The sequence below is a fragment of the Bos grunniens genome, chromosome 3 (assembly GCF_055505025.1).
Source record: "Bos grunniens cultivar Pamir isolate PY7600 chromosome 3, Bosgru_T2T1.0, whole genome shotgun sequence".
In the NCBI taxonomy this organism is placed as follows: Eukaryota; Metazoa; Chordata; class Mammalia; order Artiodactyla; family Bovidae; genus Bos; species Bos grunniens.
In genome coordinates, this window is record NC_141167.1 from 98,057,968 (window position 1) to 98,074,171 (window position 16,204).

The following is a 16,204-nucleotide window of genomic DNA, read 5'->3' on the forward strand; positions in this document are numbered from 1 at the left end:
AAAGAATGAGTGAAGGTTGCTCAGTCGTGTCTGACTCTTTGTGAACCCATAGACTATACAGTCCATGGAATTCTCAGGCCAGAATACTGGAGTGGGTAGCCTTTCCCTTCTCCAGGGGATCTTCCCAACCCAGGGATCGAACCCATGTCTCCTGTATTGCAGGCAGATTCTTTACCAGCTGAGCCACAAGGGAAGCCCCAAAATACTGGAGTGGGTAGTCTATCCCTTCTCCAGTGGATCTTCCCAACCCAGGAATTGAATTGGGTTTCCTGCATTGCAGGCAGATTCTTTACCAACTAAGCTATGAGGGAAGCCCCTTATGGCAGAAAGTGAAGAACTAAAGAGACTCTTGATGAAGGTGAAAGAGGAGACGGAAAAAGTTGGCTTAAAATTCAACATTCAAAAAACAAAGATCATGGCATCAGGTCCCATCACTTCATGCAAATAGATGGGGAAACAATGGAAAGTCACAGACTATTTTTGGGGGTCCAAAATCACTGCAGATGGTGACTGCAGCCATGAAATTAAGACGCTTGCTCCTTAGAAGAAAAGCTATGACCAACCTAGACAGCATATTAAAAAGCAGAGACATTACTTTGCCAACAAATGTCCATCTAGTCAAAGCTATGGTTTTTCCAGTAGTCATGTATGGATGTGAGAGTTGGACTATAAAGAAAGCTGAGCACTAAAGAATTGATGCTTTTAACTGTGGTGTTAGAGAAGACTCTTGAGTCCATTGGACTGCAAGGAGATCAGACCAGTCAATCCTAAAGGAAATGAGTCCTGAATACTCATTGGAAGGACTGACGCTGAAGCTGAAACTCCAATCCTTTGGCCACCTGATGCGAAGAACTGACTCATTAGAAAAGACTCTGATGCTGGGAAAGACTGAAGGCAGGAGGCGAAGGGGACGACAGAGGATGGGATGGTTGGATGGCGTTACCGGCTCGATGGACATTCGTTTGAGCAAGCTCTGGGAGTTGGTGATGGACAGGGAGGTCTGGTGTGCTGCAGTCTATGGGTCAAAGAGTCAGACACAACTGAGTGACTGAACTACTACTACTTGGAGAAAGAAAAAAAGACTAGTGCTAGGCTATATGGGATTCAGAATGAAAAGAAAAGGTTTTCTCTCTCAGCAAATTATGACATCATGAGTTAAATCATTGCAAAGTAGGGATGAAGAATGGAAAATAAAAACTGCAATGTCTGTTGAGCTTGACATGTAATTTTTTATTTTGTGATAAAAATGCTTCCATATAAATTTTGTCATAACTACTTTTAGAATGAAACTTTGAAAATTAAAAACAAATTGTGCATTTTCCTTACCATGAATAGTTAGGAATATGCAGTCATTTTATTGGTTATTGGGTTTCTCATACAAACAGATATCATATCACTTTTAAGAGAAATGTACACAAGTAAGAAGCCACAGTACCAAACAGTTACGAGTGGGAGCCTCTGGGCATATACACTTGTCCTCTCAGTCACCGTACATTCAGTATATTAGTTAAGGCCAAAATCCCCAAACCACTTGCCAATGGAATATTACACCTTTGGTTCTCTTTTATGCAAGAATTATGAACTAGCAAACTTAATAATGATGAGAGAATGGACTTGTGCATTATAGCTGATTGCTTACATAAAATCTTTAACTCTCACTCTCTCTTTCCCTCAAACCTTTCTCTCCCTTACCAACATGTAAATCAGAAAATGATGCTTAATACAAAAGAAACAAACAAATAAAAAATATATCCCCAAAGGCAGACAGAACATGACTCAAAGGAAGAATTTATAAAGATAAGAATGTGAGGGGCAAAGAGGGTGACATAGACCTGTCAAAAAAGATGTTTCCCATACAAACTTAAGTCTCCACTTCAGAACCCAGTTGAGAAAGTCATTCCTCATCTTATTTTCTCTTTTACTCAATACAACTCACAGGTTCTTCACAATCTAAGTGACTGATAAATGCTTGAAAGGCAGTGTCTTCTTCCTTATCACTGAAACCTGTTGTTTGTAATGGCAGCTTTCATATTTATTTCTGCAAAACCCAAAGGATCCCAAAGAGGAGCAAGCAAGTTAGGCCCACAATGTGCTTACAGACGGAGGAGGCTATAAGGGATCAAGCTGCTAGATCAGAGCTGACACTGTGAAGAAGAGGGGCCGGAATGGGATGACAGAGAAGTGTAAGTGTGGTGAGGTCCACAGTGGTCCATGGAGAGGCGTCCTCCCCATCTGTGAATCAACGAATAGGTCCAAGGATAAGGAATCACCATTCAGAATGACAAAATGCTTCACACTATGAAAGGGGTTGGTAGAGTTGCCACATGAGAGAATACAATACAGAATGAAAAACTAATCTGCTTGTATCAGGGAAAATGAATTATATTTTAGTTCAGTGAACTTGGGCAGGACTAGAAAAACTCTTTGTAGACTTCCATGCTAACAGACACATATGGTTTCCATATGAAGCCACAGACAGATAAATCTGGTAAATGGGAAGAACTCAGGCAAGGCAGTAAGGAAAACTATCATTGAAGCCAACACGGAGTGGGCAGACCACCTATTAATATCTACAAGATGCTCCCAGAAGAACTGATTTTCCATTGTCATGATATCATAGCACCAGGCAGAAGGGACAGTGTGGAGACAGAACCAGTTGTTAGCTAACTCAGGGAGAAGAGGAAGAAAACTACTTTTCTCCTCTTTCTAGTGTTGGATAGAATGCATGTCCTTGATAGAGGGTCAAAAGAGTTACCAAGACCACAAATACAGGAAGCAGACGTGGGTGAGATGCAATCACACTCTGAACATGAAGATGACAAGACAGTAAGTCTATTCTTGTCCATTATCATCTAGAAGGTGACTCTATGAGAGGAAAATATCCCTGATAAGTGTCTATGTTAGTTGCCTAATGGGGAATCTCATGACCACCTGAAATAAAAGGAACTGGGAGCAAAAAATAGCAAAGGCTACCTCATAATTCCTCCCTTTCCAACCTTCTTATAAGACTGGCTTTGGCCACAGAAACTAGGCCAGCATTCTAGTTCCCACCCTTGAACACAGAAAACCCAGGTGTTCAGTGAGGACCTACTGGGTGCACAAGTAATCAGACCACGAAGTGTGGCAGGAAGATAGGTGAAAGGGGCCTGGGATCAGAAGGAATGTCAGGAAGTAGAGACTGCGACCACCTGACCAGGGGAAGATGACTGTCATGGGGGTTGGGGAGGAGGCCCTTGAGCAGACTAAAGTTCAGTTCTAAATGGCAAGGGAATGTCGTTTGAAGGCTCAATAACTACAACAATCTCCATCTGCTGGATGTGTGAGTGAAGCAGGCCAAGGGTTCTAACACCTCTAACAACGTGTTTGATGCTGGCAGTCAACAGAATGCTTGGCAGGGACTGGTTAGTGGGTAATCACTTCTTGCCTGAGTTAGCGTATCTCTTGGCTCTCTTGGTCATTCCAACATTCCAAACCTTGGTCTGTTTGGGTTTTGCTTTTTTAAAGGGGTCATATTAGCTACACCGCCAAGGATAAAACCTTCACACTTACTAGGCGGACACATGGAAAAAAAGAAGATGCTTACTCTTCTTCCTGGTAAGGTCTGTAGGAACCCAGCATGTAGGCAAGAGAATTTAGGCGCAGCTTCTTGAAAGGGGTCCTGGTCCCCTAAATGGGTTCAAAGAAAAATATTTTGCTCCCCTTCTTCTTTTAGGAATGATATGTAGGAGAAAGGACTATGTCCATTTTCTAAAGAAACATACTTGAAAAGTGTCTGCTGAGACCATAAAGGTAAACCCTGTGAGGTTCCTGGGGACACTGGGAAAACAGGAGGGAAAAGGGAGGCTGCAGGTGCCTCCAGCACAGGCATGATTCAAAGCACAAAGGTTCTGCCCTGGAACAGGCAGGTGGGGTTCCAGCCACAGAGAGGTGCACAATTAAAGCACCAAATGAAGTCAAAAGAATTTTCCAAGGATGAGAACAGGAGACAGGTCACATCTGGCAGAATTCCAGGGCACAACTCCCAGCAGGAATCGACCGCAGAATCTTCTCATGGATATGGCAGAAGCCCCCAAGGCTGAAAAATGCACTCCAGGCTGCAAGAATGTCTACAACAGGCATCCATCTTATTCTCTGTATTGAAGAGAGGAAATGTGGTCCCAAGTCTTGTATTTATCTTGTAGTTCAGTGAACTTGGGGACTTGACGGGCAAGAGATTACAAGGAGCCTTGTCCCATCCATGTTCCCCAAACCCTGCAGATGCTCAGTGAAGCTAATTAACTTGCTTCTTCAGGTTATCTACAAGATAAGAGCCTCTCCTCTCTCCTGCCTCCAGAAGCTGGTTCCAGAGATTTCTTCATTTCTTTCCCGGATGACCTTCATTTGTTCCTCAGCAGCATTTACAAGAGGAGTCTGTGTCTAGGCTGGAGGCAGACTCTTTCATGCATAGACCTGCATGTTGCTGCGTGGTGGCTCAGACATGTGTGTCCCAGGTCCCCGCTGACCTCCTCCAGCACCCCCAGGAGTGGGGCTGGTGGTCACATCTGACCAGTCAGAAGCAGAGTGGGGTGATGAACTTGACCACTGGTCAGGAGACTCTGGGGACGGTGTCAGGTAGGGGTGCTCACCCTGGAGGTGACCACTGTGACTGGGCGTTCTCTCAGCAGCGGTGGAGGAGGCATAGCTATGCTGTGATGGGGGTGTGGGATACTTGCCCACGGACGCTGGGAAGGCGTGATAGGCTGGGAGAATGGTCTGAGCAACCTGCCCATCCTGCTGGGGCATCATGGCAGTGGGAAAAGCCATACTGGGCAAGCGAGCCATTTCTGGAATCTGATACATGGTGGGCAGGGTGCCTGCAACAGCTGGAGGGCAGTTGGACGGAGGCTGGGCAGCCCCAGTTGGTTGGGCAATGCTGCCTTTGGGGATTAGCTGGAAAGTCACAATGGGGGGCAAGGGCTCTCGTGGGGTGGTTAAATGCTTCCCTTCGGGCGGCCTGCTCTGGGGAGCTATGCCAGGGTGGGTGCCCTCAGCTGGAGCCAGGACCATACCGAACATCTCGTTGTACTGGCTCTCATTCATCTCCACGCGGTTCATCCAGTCGGCCGGGACAGTGACTGAATGCAGCCTACCCAAGCTCCCTGCGGTGCTGCTGCCCGGGGGCACAATGTGGCGGTGAGACAGCAGCTGGCTCACTGAGGGAAGCACAGTGTTGGCCCCATGAGCCAAGGGCTGCATCTCATGAAGGTTAGAGAAAGACAGTGCATGCTGTGCATGGACTGGGGCAGTGGGGGCGGCAGTGGCCAGCATGGGGTTGGGGGAGGCCTGTAAGATTCCGGGGGATGTGATCATTGGAGAGGAGGTGGTGTCAGAAACATATGTGTGCGGAGATTCTAGGGAATCGACGGGGGACAGAGTCACTGAGCTCTCAGACAGCTGGCCCTTGTCACTCAGAGACTTCTTCCTCCTGTTCCCCTTGGCATCCTTGGCCTCCTTGGCAAGGTTAGGGAGGCTAGTGGGCACGGTACTCTTGGTGTTAGGCCGTCTAGACTTCTTGCCCATTGGGGTATGCTTCAAACTGAGAAAAGGTCTGTTGGGCCCACAGATGACGGGTGAGAGCGCAGAAGTCAGCACTGTGCCGGGAGGGCTGGGGGTCACGTTGTACTCGTCCAGCAGGCGCACGATGTCATGGTGCATGCGGTCCCGGGCCACGTCCCGGGGAAGGCGATCCATGTGGTCTGTGATGTCCCGATTGGCAAAATGGTCTAACAGGATCTTGGCTGCTTCATAGCTCCCCTCCCGGGCAGCAAGAAACAGGGGTGTCTCCTCCTACAGAAAAAAAGAAAGAAAGAAAAAGCCCATGCAGAGTGCGTTTTAATAACACTCCTGAGAATACAGCCATGTTTCTCAATCTTTTTGTTATCACTCCTTTAGACATTTTTTCCTAACTGCCTTCCCACATGAAATTTTAATACCACAGATAAGAAGTGTGCACCTACCTATGTACTGAATGGCTATCTGTAATTTATACATAAAGAAAAATTATTTTACTTCTCCCCAAGAGCCAGCTTTGCCCTACTGAGGGCTACGTCTTCTTAGTGGGGAAAGTGTGAAATAAAGCATGTGCCTGAGCCATAAATTCACCTGCAAGAGCACTGAGCTTATCAAAATTGGGCTCTAAAAGGAGTATCAGAAATAAAGGTATGAAGGGAAGAACCTCAAGCATGTAGAGAACTGAGAAAAATAAAGGAAAGTGAAAGACAAAACATCTGAGACAAAGAACAAAATAATGGAAAAGAGGAAATGAACAAGAGAAGGTAAGGTGAGCAAGAGAGGGAAGCATGACACAGAAGTCAGAGGAAGCAGGAAAACATCATGGAGCCCAAGAACGGGGCAGGGGTGGAGGACGTGGAGCATCAGGAAAACAAATAAGAACAAACAAGTGAAAAGAAAGGAAGTGTGTGTGTGAATAGAACAAAGACCAGGAGAAAGGGAAACGTCAAAGAAGAGAAAGGCAGAAAAGGTTACCAAAGTTATCAAAGAAGAGCCTGGTGCAGACTGAGCAGGCTAAGGGTCAACCCTGACATCTCACTGGATAAGCCCAGTGCAAGCACTCAGGCACTCTGGACCCATTTCTGGCCAAATCTGCTTCCATCTTTGTCTATCCTTATCACCGAGCAGCTACAGGAGAAAAGGAATGGCCTCACACATAACCCGAGGCACTGCTGTACCTGCCCCCCAGCTCAGAGCCCAGATTGTACCTTGTTGTCCTGCATGTCTCGGTTGGCCCCATTTTTCAACAGCAAAAGGGTTGCCTCCACATTATTCACAGCAGCTGCCCAGTGAAGGGCAGATTTTCCTGCAGGAAAAAACATTTTTATAAGCAGACAGAGTAAGAGGTCATGTCCTACCTCTCCCATCGGGAAGTGTTATGACTTGTACAAGGAAACCTTGAACTTCTCAGACAACAGCTGGAAGCCAGTTTTCTCTGGGGGCCCACAGGAAAAACCAAAGATTATCTTCATTTTCCCCTATTCTAGAAACACTTTGGTACAGGCTGCCTAGCTTTCAGAAGACCTCTAAGTAAAAGGATCATCTGTCTATGGTACCACATCCTTCGTGTGGCAAAATCTAGCCTGTCACATGCTGAAGACAATAACCTGCTTATTTATTACATGCCAGGATATATAGTTAGAATATCTCACCACCCTACCCCTTCCATGAAGTCAGCTCTCATATCCTCATAACAAGAGTGGTATACCCAGGAACCTATGCAGGAAAACTCGCATAGACCTGGTCTTAGATCCAAGAACTCTCACTAAAAATCCATTCCCAACTTCATCTATGGACTTCGCACTGTCTCAGATCTCTGAACTCAATATTGCAAAAGGAAGAAGGAATGAATGAACGAATCTTCAGTGGATTCGGATCTGAGACAGCTCTTTAAGGACCTTGCAATAATTCTTTCCTCAGAGGCCTGCTTTGCAGGTAGGAGTCTGAATCCCTGCTTCTCATCCCTACCATGGTCATCCACTGCATTCACATCTGCTTGGCAGTTGATCAGTTCTGCCACCATTCCCTCCACTGCCAGGCGGGCAGCCAGGATCAGGGGTGTAGTGCCATCATTCATCCTTGCATCTAGATCAGTTACTCGGTTGCGGATCAGTATCTAGAATATGAGAAAGTACAGAAAAGAGAGTCAGCTTCATACAAAAAAATAATGAAGCTAAGACAAGACAGACATAAGAGCATCAGAGTTGAGGCTATACTGTAAGTTCCTGGAGGGCAGGGAATGTTTTGCTATCTTCGTGTCCAGGTTCTCCTAGGGTCAGTCAACTAATATCTGTTGAATGAATGAATAAAGGAATAGGATGAATGAATATACAAACAAACAGGTACCCAAGCTCTACAATGGCTTTGTAAATTAATGTACTTCTGCTTTCTAAAGAAAAAAGAGGGAATGTGGAAAAATACCACAACCTCAATTGTGGTGTACCAGTTAAGATGATATAGAATACTTTCAATTTCCTCTTAAGGCTAAAATAATAGGGCATCAGGTGTGCACTGTGAACTCATGTCAGGAAAACCACCAATGAGCAGCTGGAAGTCCATACAGTCAGATAAATCTAGAGGGAGAGGCTGACAGATACTAGTCGGAGGCAGGTGTCATGCACCTGATCTTTTCATTTGGGAGGTGTTTTGCCTCCTCAAAAACAAAACAAACACACAAAAAACAAAGCACTGATGAACAATCAGAAGACTGGTGTTATCTGCTTTACTATGAGCTGGCTGTATATGGTCAGCTCTGTCTGCCTGCTTCCCTTTCCTGCTTCCTATCCAGCAAGCATGACTTTATCATCTGCCTTATCCTCTCAAAGAATCACTGAACAAATGTAATGGGTTATTACATGTCTTAATGAAGGGAAAATATTCTAGATTCATTAGGTATCAACTCTTTACATGATCTTTACCTGGAAGACACCTTGGGCATCAGCAGCCACTGCAGCATGGAGAGGGCAGCGGCCCATGTTGTCCTGGGCATTGGCATCTGCACCTGCATCCAGGAGACGCTTGGCAGCATCTGCCCTTGAGTACCGGGCTGCGAGATGCAGGGCCATCTCACCCGTCCGGTCTGTCTGTGCTTGGAGGCTGGCACCCTGGTAGACTAGGTCCGTGATGATGTTGGCGGAAGAGTCCTCTGCATCTTCATCTTCATCACTCATGTCTGAGCTGCCTCCTCGGAGAGAAGCCAGCATCAGTGGGGTGCACCCATCTGGAGGAAAGGGAAATTCCAAATAGTATTTAAGGAGGGGAAGGACATTCATGTTCACTTAACCCTATTGCTGGAAGAGCTCAATTTGAAGAAAATTATTCTTTTCGGAAAAAACCCTGTGCTTCTTGTGATAAGTGGCAATTGATTTTTCCTTGATAGTATCCTTTCTGTAAAGAGGAGCTAGTCTCTAAGTTAAACAAGCTTTTCTGTTCAAGTTTCTAAGTGCTATGCTTTTTTAAAATTGGACAACATTTTAAAATATCCAGTATTAATAAACTATATACACTAAGGTACGAATTAAACAAATTCTCTATTCCTCTGCTTTGGGATATTATTTTTTTACCCCACTAAAATCTATCCCAAATAATCAGCCTTTTTGTTGCTGAACATGCATTATGTGATGGCTTCCCTGGTGGTTCAATGGTAAAGAATCTGCCTGCAATGCAGGAGAGGTGGGTTTGATCCCTCGGTCAGGAAGATCCCCTGGAGGAGGGCATGGCAACTTACTCCAGTATTCTTGCCTGGAGAATTCCATGGACAGAGGAGCCTGGCAGCCTACAGACCATGGGGTCGCAAAGAGGCAGACACGACTGAAGCAACTTAGCATGTATGCATGCAGAAGGTGAAACAAAATGAAATCCTGCCTCTTTTCTCATACAAATTCATAATTTCTGCAAGCCTGTTTTCCTTAGACATTCATTTCCTCAAGCTGATTTCCAGTCTGATTTCCTCGATCATTGAGTGGGGCAAACACAGGGGTAAGGTAGAACCAGGGGGTGGGCATAGCGCAGTGCAGAGAGAAGGCTTGCAGGCACTAACCTGGACCGCGGACGTTCACATCCAGCACGTCCACCTCCTGCTCTGCCTGTGGAGGGGTGAGAGCCAGCGATGGTGTCCTACGGATGTCTGCAGCTTCCAGGTGCTGCTGTGTCCACGGACGCCGATCGATGGGGTCATCTTCTTCTGAGAGCAAAGCCTCATCTTCAGCCTGAAAGAAGAGGACAACTCTCCTGATCACTCTGGCACGCCCCCAGGATCTCTCCCAATTCTCTGACTGACTAACTTCTAGCTACCCTTCAAGTAGAGAGCAGACTTTAATTCCTCTTATTGGTCCTAAAGAACACACGCTGCTCACTCTCCTTAACTAAGCATTGTGTTAGGTACTTACACAGCATTGCATGGCAGTTCCCAATGCTACCTGAAAGGCTCCTCAGGACAGGGAGCAAGCCTTGTTCAAGGTTGCCTCCCTGTCCCCTGTATCCACCCCAGTGCCCAGCACAGAGCCAGCATTCAGCAAGTATTTGCTGAATAATTATTATACTTTTAAAAGCAGCTGACCTTTATGGAATATTCAGTATGTGATAGAAAACAGGTAAGGCAATTCACCCGTATTGAAGGAATCATTATTATTTTCCCTATCTTACAAAGTAGGGATAAGTAAATATAAAGAGGTTAAATAATGTGCCAGAGTTTGGGACTTGAATCCAGTCCTGACTGTAGTAATTTTCTTAACCATCATGCCTGTTTTCCTCAAGCATTTATTCAGAATATCCATGGGATACATGCATACCCCAGCCACGTACGTCTATGGGTGAATGGTCTCCTTTTTCATGTCAGACTCAGCCCAATGTACCTCTTACTGCTATATGGCTTTTGTTTCCAGGGATCAAGATTTAAAGCCTCCAAACTCAGTGATCACTGGCTTTCCTCCACTAACTCACTCCACCTTCCCTTGAAGTATCCAGAGAGAACAAGGGAGAGATCTGGCCATGAAAGAAACTGGTGTTTACACACAATAGTCCTTATTCAAATACCATCAACCTGACATTTGAGGAAGGAAGCATGTTTGTTTTATTATTTTTAAAGAGTTCTTTCTGAAAAACTTACATAGTAACCCAAGGCCATCAATGACCTAAATATTCCTGATTTTTGAAACAACCTAGGATAGCCAAGGCCTGGGCAACATGTACAGACTACCACCCTTCTCTCCCATTCATGATACTCTAGATACCGAAGGACAAAAATGTGAAATATGAGCAGACAACGGCTAATAACGGTGCTTCTACCACGGCCAGCTTACCTTGGCTTTCTTAGGCTGCGGCCCTTCATCATCGACCCAGTGTTCACTTGTTCCAGAACCAATTAGGTTCGCCTCTGAGACTTGCACTGAAAGATTTCTGACGTGACAGAATCATGAAGGTATAAAATAAGAGCAGGGTTATATCATAAAAGAACATAGAAATTTTCATAATTTTTCTGCCATCACACACTCTCATGGCTACAGTCAGACTTTCAGGGGCCTTGACCTGGGGGAAAAATGGGCAATATTACATCCCATTGTCTGAGTAAATATCAGTTCCTTTCCCACTAAGCAAGAGCTTAAGACAAAGGCGTGTCTCATCACAGAAGCTGAGCATCCCTGTGATAAAATGTACAGAACTGAAGCATCCAGACTCTTATTTTATAGCCACAAGCAGGCATTCAGTATCACGGTCAAGTATAGTAGCACGGCATGGCCAGAGCTCTGAATTTAAAATCATGATTCAACAAGATCTGATTTTCCACTTATCCGTACTTGTTATTACTGTGAATAGTAGCTTATTGACAAACTCTTACTTGAGTCCCACAGCATCCTGGCCCACTGGCTCACGACGTTTGTGGTTGCTGGAGTCACGGCGAAGGGTGAAACCTTCAGGCAGCCAGAGGGAGCCATGCTTGCGCTTTCGTTTTGCCATGATAACCCCCAGCAGGATAATAAACAAGATAATGACAACGGCAACAGCAAGCAGATAGAGAAGCTGAGTGCGTTTTGGGGTCAGAGATTCACCTGAAAGTGCAGAGAGATAGAGAAAGTGATGAATAAAACATCCACCTCTCAATATTCCCACTAAACTCCTTCAGAGAACAACTTTGAGCTCACTAGCCCTGAGGAACAGAGCGCTGCACGCTGGAAGCTGTGCCCCGTTCTCTCTGCCTGCAAGTGACACTCCTCAGCACACTTTCCCCTTAATTTTAGAGCTACTCACTGACGACAGACACAAGTGGGTACGACAGGGTCCCCTGGATGGCGTGAGAAGCCAGAAGAGCTGCGGCTGCGTCTGTGTTCTTAAAGCACTGGTCTGAGTCTTGAATACACTGGCGGTTGTCAATCTCCAGAAATACCTGAGAGCTGAGGGGAGCCAAGGAGAAATGGCAAGAAAATGTCAACCCAGGAATCTGAGGTAGACCCGCTTCCTCACCCTCAGCCTCGGGCTCTCTACCTCTGGGATGCTGTCTCCAGGAAGATCCCGGAAATTAAGATCTGGTTTACATCCTAAACACTAATTCTCACTTAGGGTGGGCTACAGTCCATGAGGTCACAAAGAGTCGGACACGACTGAGTGACTAACCCTTTCATGTCCTTGGTTTGGCTGCATCTAAGTCTTCTGACTTTTAGGCAACATAAGACAAATTGAGAAAATGGGGTGAAGTTGCCTTTGGTGGGCTGCTTCTACCCCTTCCCCCTTCCGGTGTACTCAACGGTACATACAGCTACTCTAAAAACACACCCCTGCCTTTTGCTTTTTGTTCCTTACTCTCCTTTCTCTCTGCATCTGTACTCGAGCTAGCTAGCCAGCTGAACCTTGTGCGATACCAAAAAATCCTGAGTGTGGATGACATGATATATGCAGAACATCACCCTTGTCAAAGAGACAGAAATGAAGCGCCTTGAAAAGAAGCCCAGGATTAATACAAAGAGGAGTCATCACTAGAAGGATTTACGCCAACTCTGGCAAATGGTTAGAGATTCTAGCACATGAGGAGCCCGTTCTGACACCCTGCCACTTGACTTGCTTCAGCCCACTTTTCAGGATTCCAAGATCAAGGCAAACCTTTAGCACTAACCGTAAAGACTGGGATTACAGGCTTGGGTTACTCGGTTGACTGTTTTGTTTTCTGACCTTTCATCTTTATAGGTCCAGTTGCAGTTATGATATTTGTGTATCAAAGTGCTCAGCCTGATAAAATTAAGCTTTGAGAAGTCCAGAAACTAAACACCTACCCAGCCACTTCCTGTTCTTCATCTCCAGGAAGGGACCTGCGTGTCAGTCTCTGCTTCTTCATGGCAGCTGACTTCCCACCATAATAGGGGTAGACCATGAGTTCCCCCTGGGCATCCCGTTTGATGCGGAGGTTGGTGTGGAGCAGGGTGCCCAGTGCCCGCAAGAATCTGCGGGCATCCTGGAGCAGCTGTTCAGGTGGCATCAGCACCACGATGACCAGGGTGCCCTCTGCCAGGTTTTCTGGCCGGTCAGCAGCACAGTCCAGCCCATCCCAGCCACACTCCTCACTGTTGCAACCCTGGTCACAATGGTTGTCTTCGTAGTGGTCTGCACAGTATTTGTCATATCTAGGCAGAGGGAGGCAGAGAATATGGTAAGATCACAGTGGAACTCTATTTGTTTTCCACTTGGAACTAATGTGGATTTTCCTACCCATCTTCTACGACTCAGATTAGATCCTGAATGTCCTCTGAAGCCTTCTTGGACTCTCTGTGCCTGACTTCTTAGAGTATATACAGTCTACACACCTTAGCATCTCAGTGAGTGCTCTCTGAATGAGAAACGAAACTACTCACTAAACTCATGGGCCCCTAGGCAGCTTGTCATCATGTTAAATCAGATTTGTAAACAAATCTGAAACAAAAATCTACCTGGTTCATGTTTCCTTTATTTTTATATCCATTGCCTCTGGGTTTCCAGCAGTAAAACAAGACTCTAGAGAGTGCTTCCAGAAACTGGAAAGTAACCCCATACCAACAAGAGATGCTGTACAGTTGACCTTTGGCCCACTTGATATGGCCCATTTCTTCTCTAATCAAGACTGAATCTTCACTGTGGAAGGTAGGTGGCAAGAAGGGTGTCCCACACAGGATACCAGATCTAATTTGTACAGCATCTTTCAAACATTGGGAAATGGAAATTGACTCCCAAAGCCTGTTGATGCAAAAATCGTTGGATTTCCACTCTCCCCTTCTCCCTCCTCACTCCCATCCCTTGATGGTTACACCACCCAGTCCAACTTGCCACTCTAGCTCAGTGAGGAGATCAGGAGTCAGGAGGAGCTATACCTGCTCTGGCAAGTTCTTGAACCTCCCAAGTCTCCCTTCCCTGATCTGTTAAAGGCCATTAACAACACCTATGCCTCACAAGGTTGTTGAGAATTAATCAGGGTTGAACCAAATGGGATGACTAAATGGAAAGCTATTATGTAACCCACAAAGCCCCCTATAATTGCAGCAGTGAAGACCAGGAGGGTTAGGCTGACTAATCTAGCAGATGCTTCCCAATGAATCTGGAGGGGAAACCCAGTCTTAGGGAAAGACACGGGATGAACAGAGATGGGTACAGACCTTTGCAACCATGCTGCAGGCAGATTATGTGAGAGGCTGCCTGACAGTGGGTAACACTTCCAAAAGTCACTTCCCCTGGGAACCTGTGGCAGCAGCAGGCGAGGAAGCAGAGACAGGCAGAGAGTGGCTGTGCAGTGAGCGTTTCTGCCCCTCGGTCAGCAAGGGAGAGCACAGGGTAGTGTGTGATGGGGCAGGATGGCACCAGGAAGAAGAGGGCAACTGGTGCCAGTCCAGAAGGCAGAGGCGGCTTGGGCCGAAGCACTGGAGCGGTTAGCAGCAAAAGAACAAGAGACCGAGGTGTGTTAGTGACAGCACTGCCCCTCAGTTCTGGGGACCCTGGGCGCTTACTTGCATGTCTTGCTACTCTTCTGGCATTCAAAGTTGTCAAACAGGCACTCGGCCGTGTTGCACAGCTCGTCGCACTGGTTGTTGATGTACTCCCAGCAGGGCAGCGGGGAGGAGCAATTGGCCCAGGGGTCCTCCATGGTGAGGGAACAGTCCCCCCCATCCCACTGGCAGGCATGGCTGTTGCACACGTCATCACAGATGCCGTCCCGAGCTTTGTCAGCACAATACTGGCTCAGGCAGGTGGCAGGAGGGGTGCTGGTGGGGGCGGTGTAGAGTTCACAGTGGCTGCCCCGGAACGGCGGGGCACACTGGCACGAGTAGTAAGGAGGCTGGCGCTGAGGGTAGCAGCTCCCCCCGTGCTGGCAGGGGCTACTGGCGCAGCCCGAGTCGCAGTCCTGGGGGTTGGGGCAGAAGCAGCGGGGGCCCGAGGCCGTGTGCACACACTGCTCCCCTCTCCTGCACTTCACCTGTCCGCAGCTGCTCTGGCACCGTGCCCCAGAGAAGCCCTGTGGGAATCAGTGAACAAATGAGGATGGCAGGTGACTCGTGAGGGCAGGGCCCATTCTCCCTCGGGCCCCCTCACCGCCACACCTCTAGGGAGGTAAAGACTAGACTCTTGGCTAAGATGCCTCCAGGTAGCTTCCTGGACCGAGTTCTAGGAAGAGACTTCTTCAAGTCAACTTTTTTACTCTAAGAGCTTGCTTCTAGAAATGAAGTCCAGAGTTCACATTAGGATAAGGTGACCCCAAACCTATTAGCACCTTTCCAAATCATCAGTAGATCACTCATACAGTGACTTTACAGGGGAAAAAACTCACTTCAGAGGATTAGATGTCTAAAAGACTTTCCTATGTCATCTCGTTCTTGAACGTCTCCCTCAGTCCAGGCCAAGGTTACTGGACAGGTTTCCTTTTGATATCCCTCTGCTCATCTGTTAGGAAGCTTTTAGCCTCTGGCAGGAGCAAAAGTGTTTGCACAGCAAATGGCTAACGTTAAGACTTCCTTCTAGTTGAAGAAGCAGTCTGTTCCCAAATAACTGCTGTCGAGGGATGTGAGCAGAGTAGCATTTCCAAAAACTCTGTCCCAGTCTGGGCAGCAAGACTACCCTCCAGGACAAGACCCAGAAGCCAAATACACTAGCCCTGTTCCCAAGGGAATATCCACTGCCCTTAGTGCCTCTGAGGATTGACAGTCACAGACCAGGGAGCTCACTGTTTCTGGGAGTATTTTAATAGTTCTAAATGGAAAACGGAAGCACTTTCTCCTAAAGAGGCTAACATTAAGAAACGCCCCCACCAAGAAAGCTCCCCACAGAGCTCGGAAATGCCAGGTTTCCTCTCGGCCCTGTCTCAGGCTATATGGAATTCAGTAGGCACTGTGGCACTCACCGGGGGACAACGACAGATGAAACCATCGGGCATGTTGCTGGCCACAGCACAAGTGCCTCCGTTCAGGCAAGGCATCTGGGGACACACGTCGACGAACGTTTCACAGTGACGACCTCAGAGTAGAAAATGAAAGGGGGTTTTAAAAGTGAAAGCAGTAACTCACGTTATTGAACAGGATACTACTGGGATGTGAGCTAGTCAAAGGATTAGAGAGGGAGCAAGAGGTGTGAGAATTGAGTTCTAAGCCTAAGGGGACATGAGAGGATGAGGAAGGCACATGCTAGATCCCAACATCCTTGGCCCATC

General features: G+C 46.8%; 1 protein-coding gene across 3 annotated transcripts in view; it reads right to left on the reverse strand.

The window, feature by feature from the left end:
* Positions 1–1,209: 1,209 nt before the first annotated feature.
* The window catches only part of NOTCH2 (notch receptor 2), a 175,103-nt gene continuing 160,108 nt past the window's right edge, over positions 1,210–16,204 (reverse strand). For all 3 annotated transcript variants that reach the window (XM_086392157.1, XM_086392158.1, XM_086392160.1), the window contains 11 exons: positions 15,899–16,011; positions 14,511–15,016; positions 12,813–13,160; positions 11,797–11,939; positions 11,387–11,597; positions 10,851–10,947; positions 9,590–9,758; positions 8,469–8,770; positions 7,519–7,666; positions 6,759–6,856; positions 1,210–5,826 (listed from right to left, as the gene is read on the reverse strand). In XM_086392157.1, the coding sequence (XP_086248283.1) occupies positions 4,438–5,826; positions 6,759–6,856; positions 7,519–7,666; positions 8,469–8,770; positions 9,590–9,758; positions 10,851–10,947; positions 11,387–11,597; positions 11,797–11,939; positions 12,813–13,160; positions 14,511–15,016; positions 15,899–16,011 (3,524 nt within the window). In that variant the 3' untranslated portion in view covers positions 1,210–4,437. The remainder of the gene's footprint in view (positions 5,827–6,758; positions 6,857–7,518; positions 7,667–8,468; positions 8,771–9,589; positions 9,759–10,850; positions 10,948–11,386; positions 11,598–11,796; positions 11,940–12,812; positions 13,161–14,510; positions 15,017–15,898; positions 16,012–16,204) is intronic.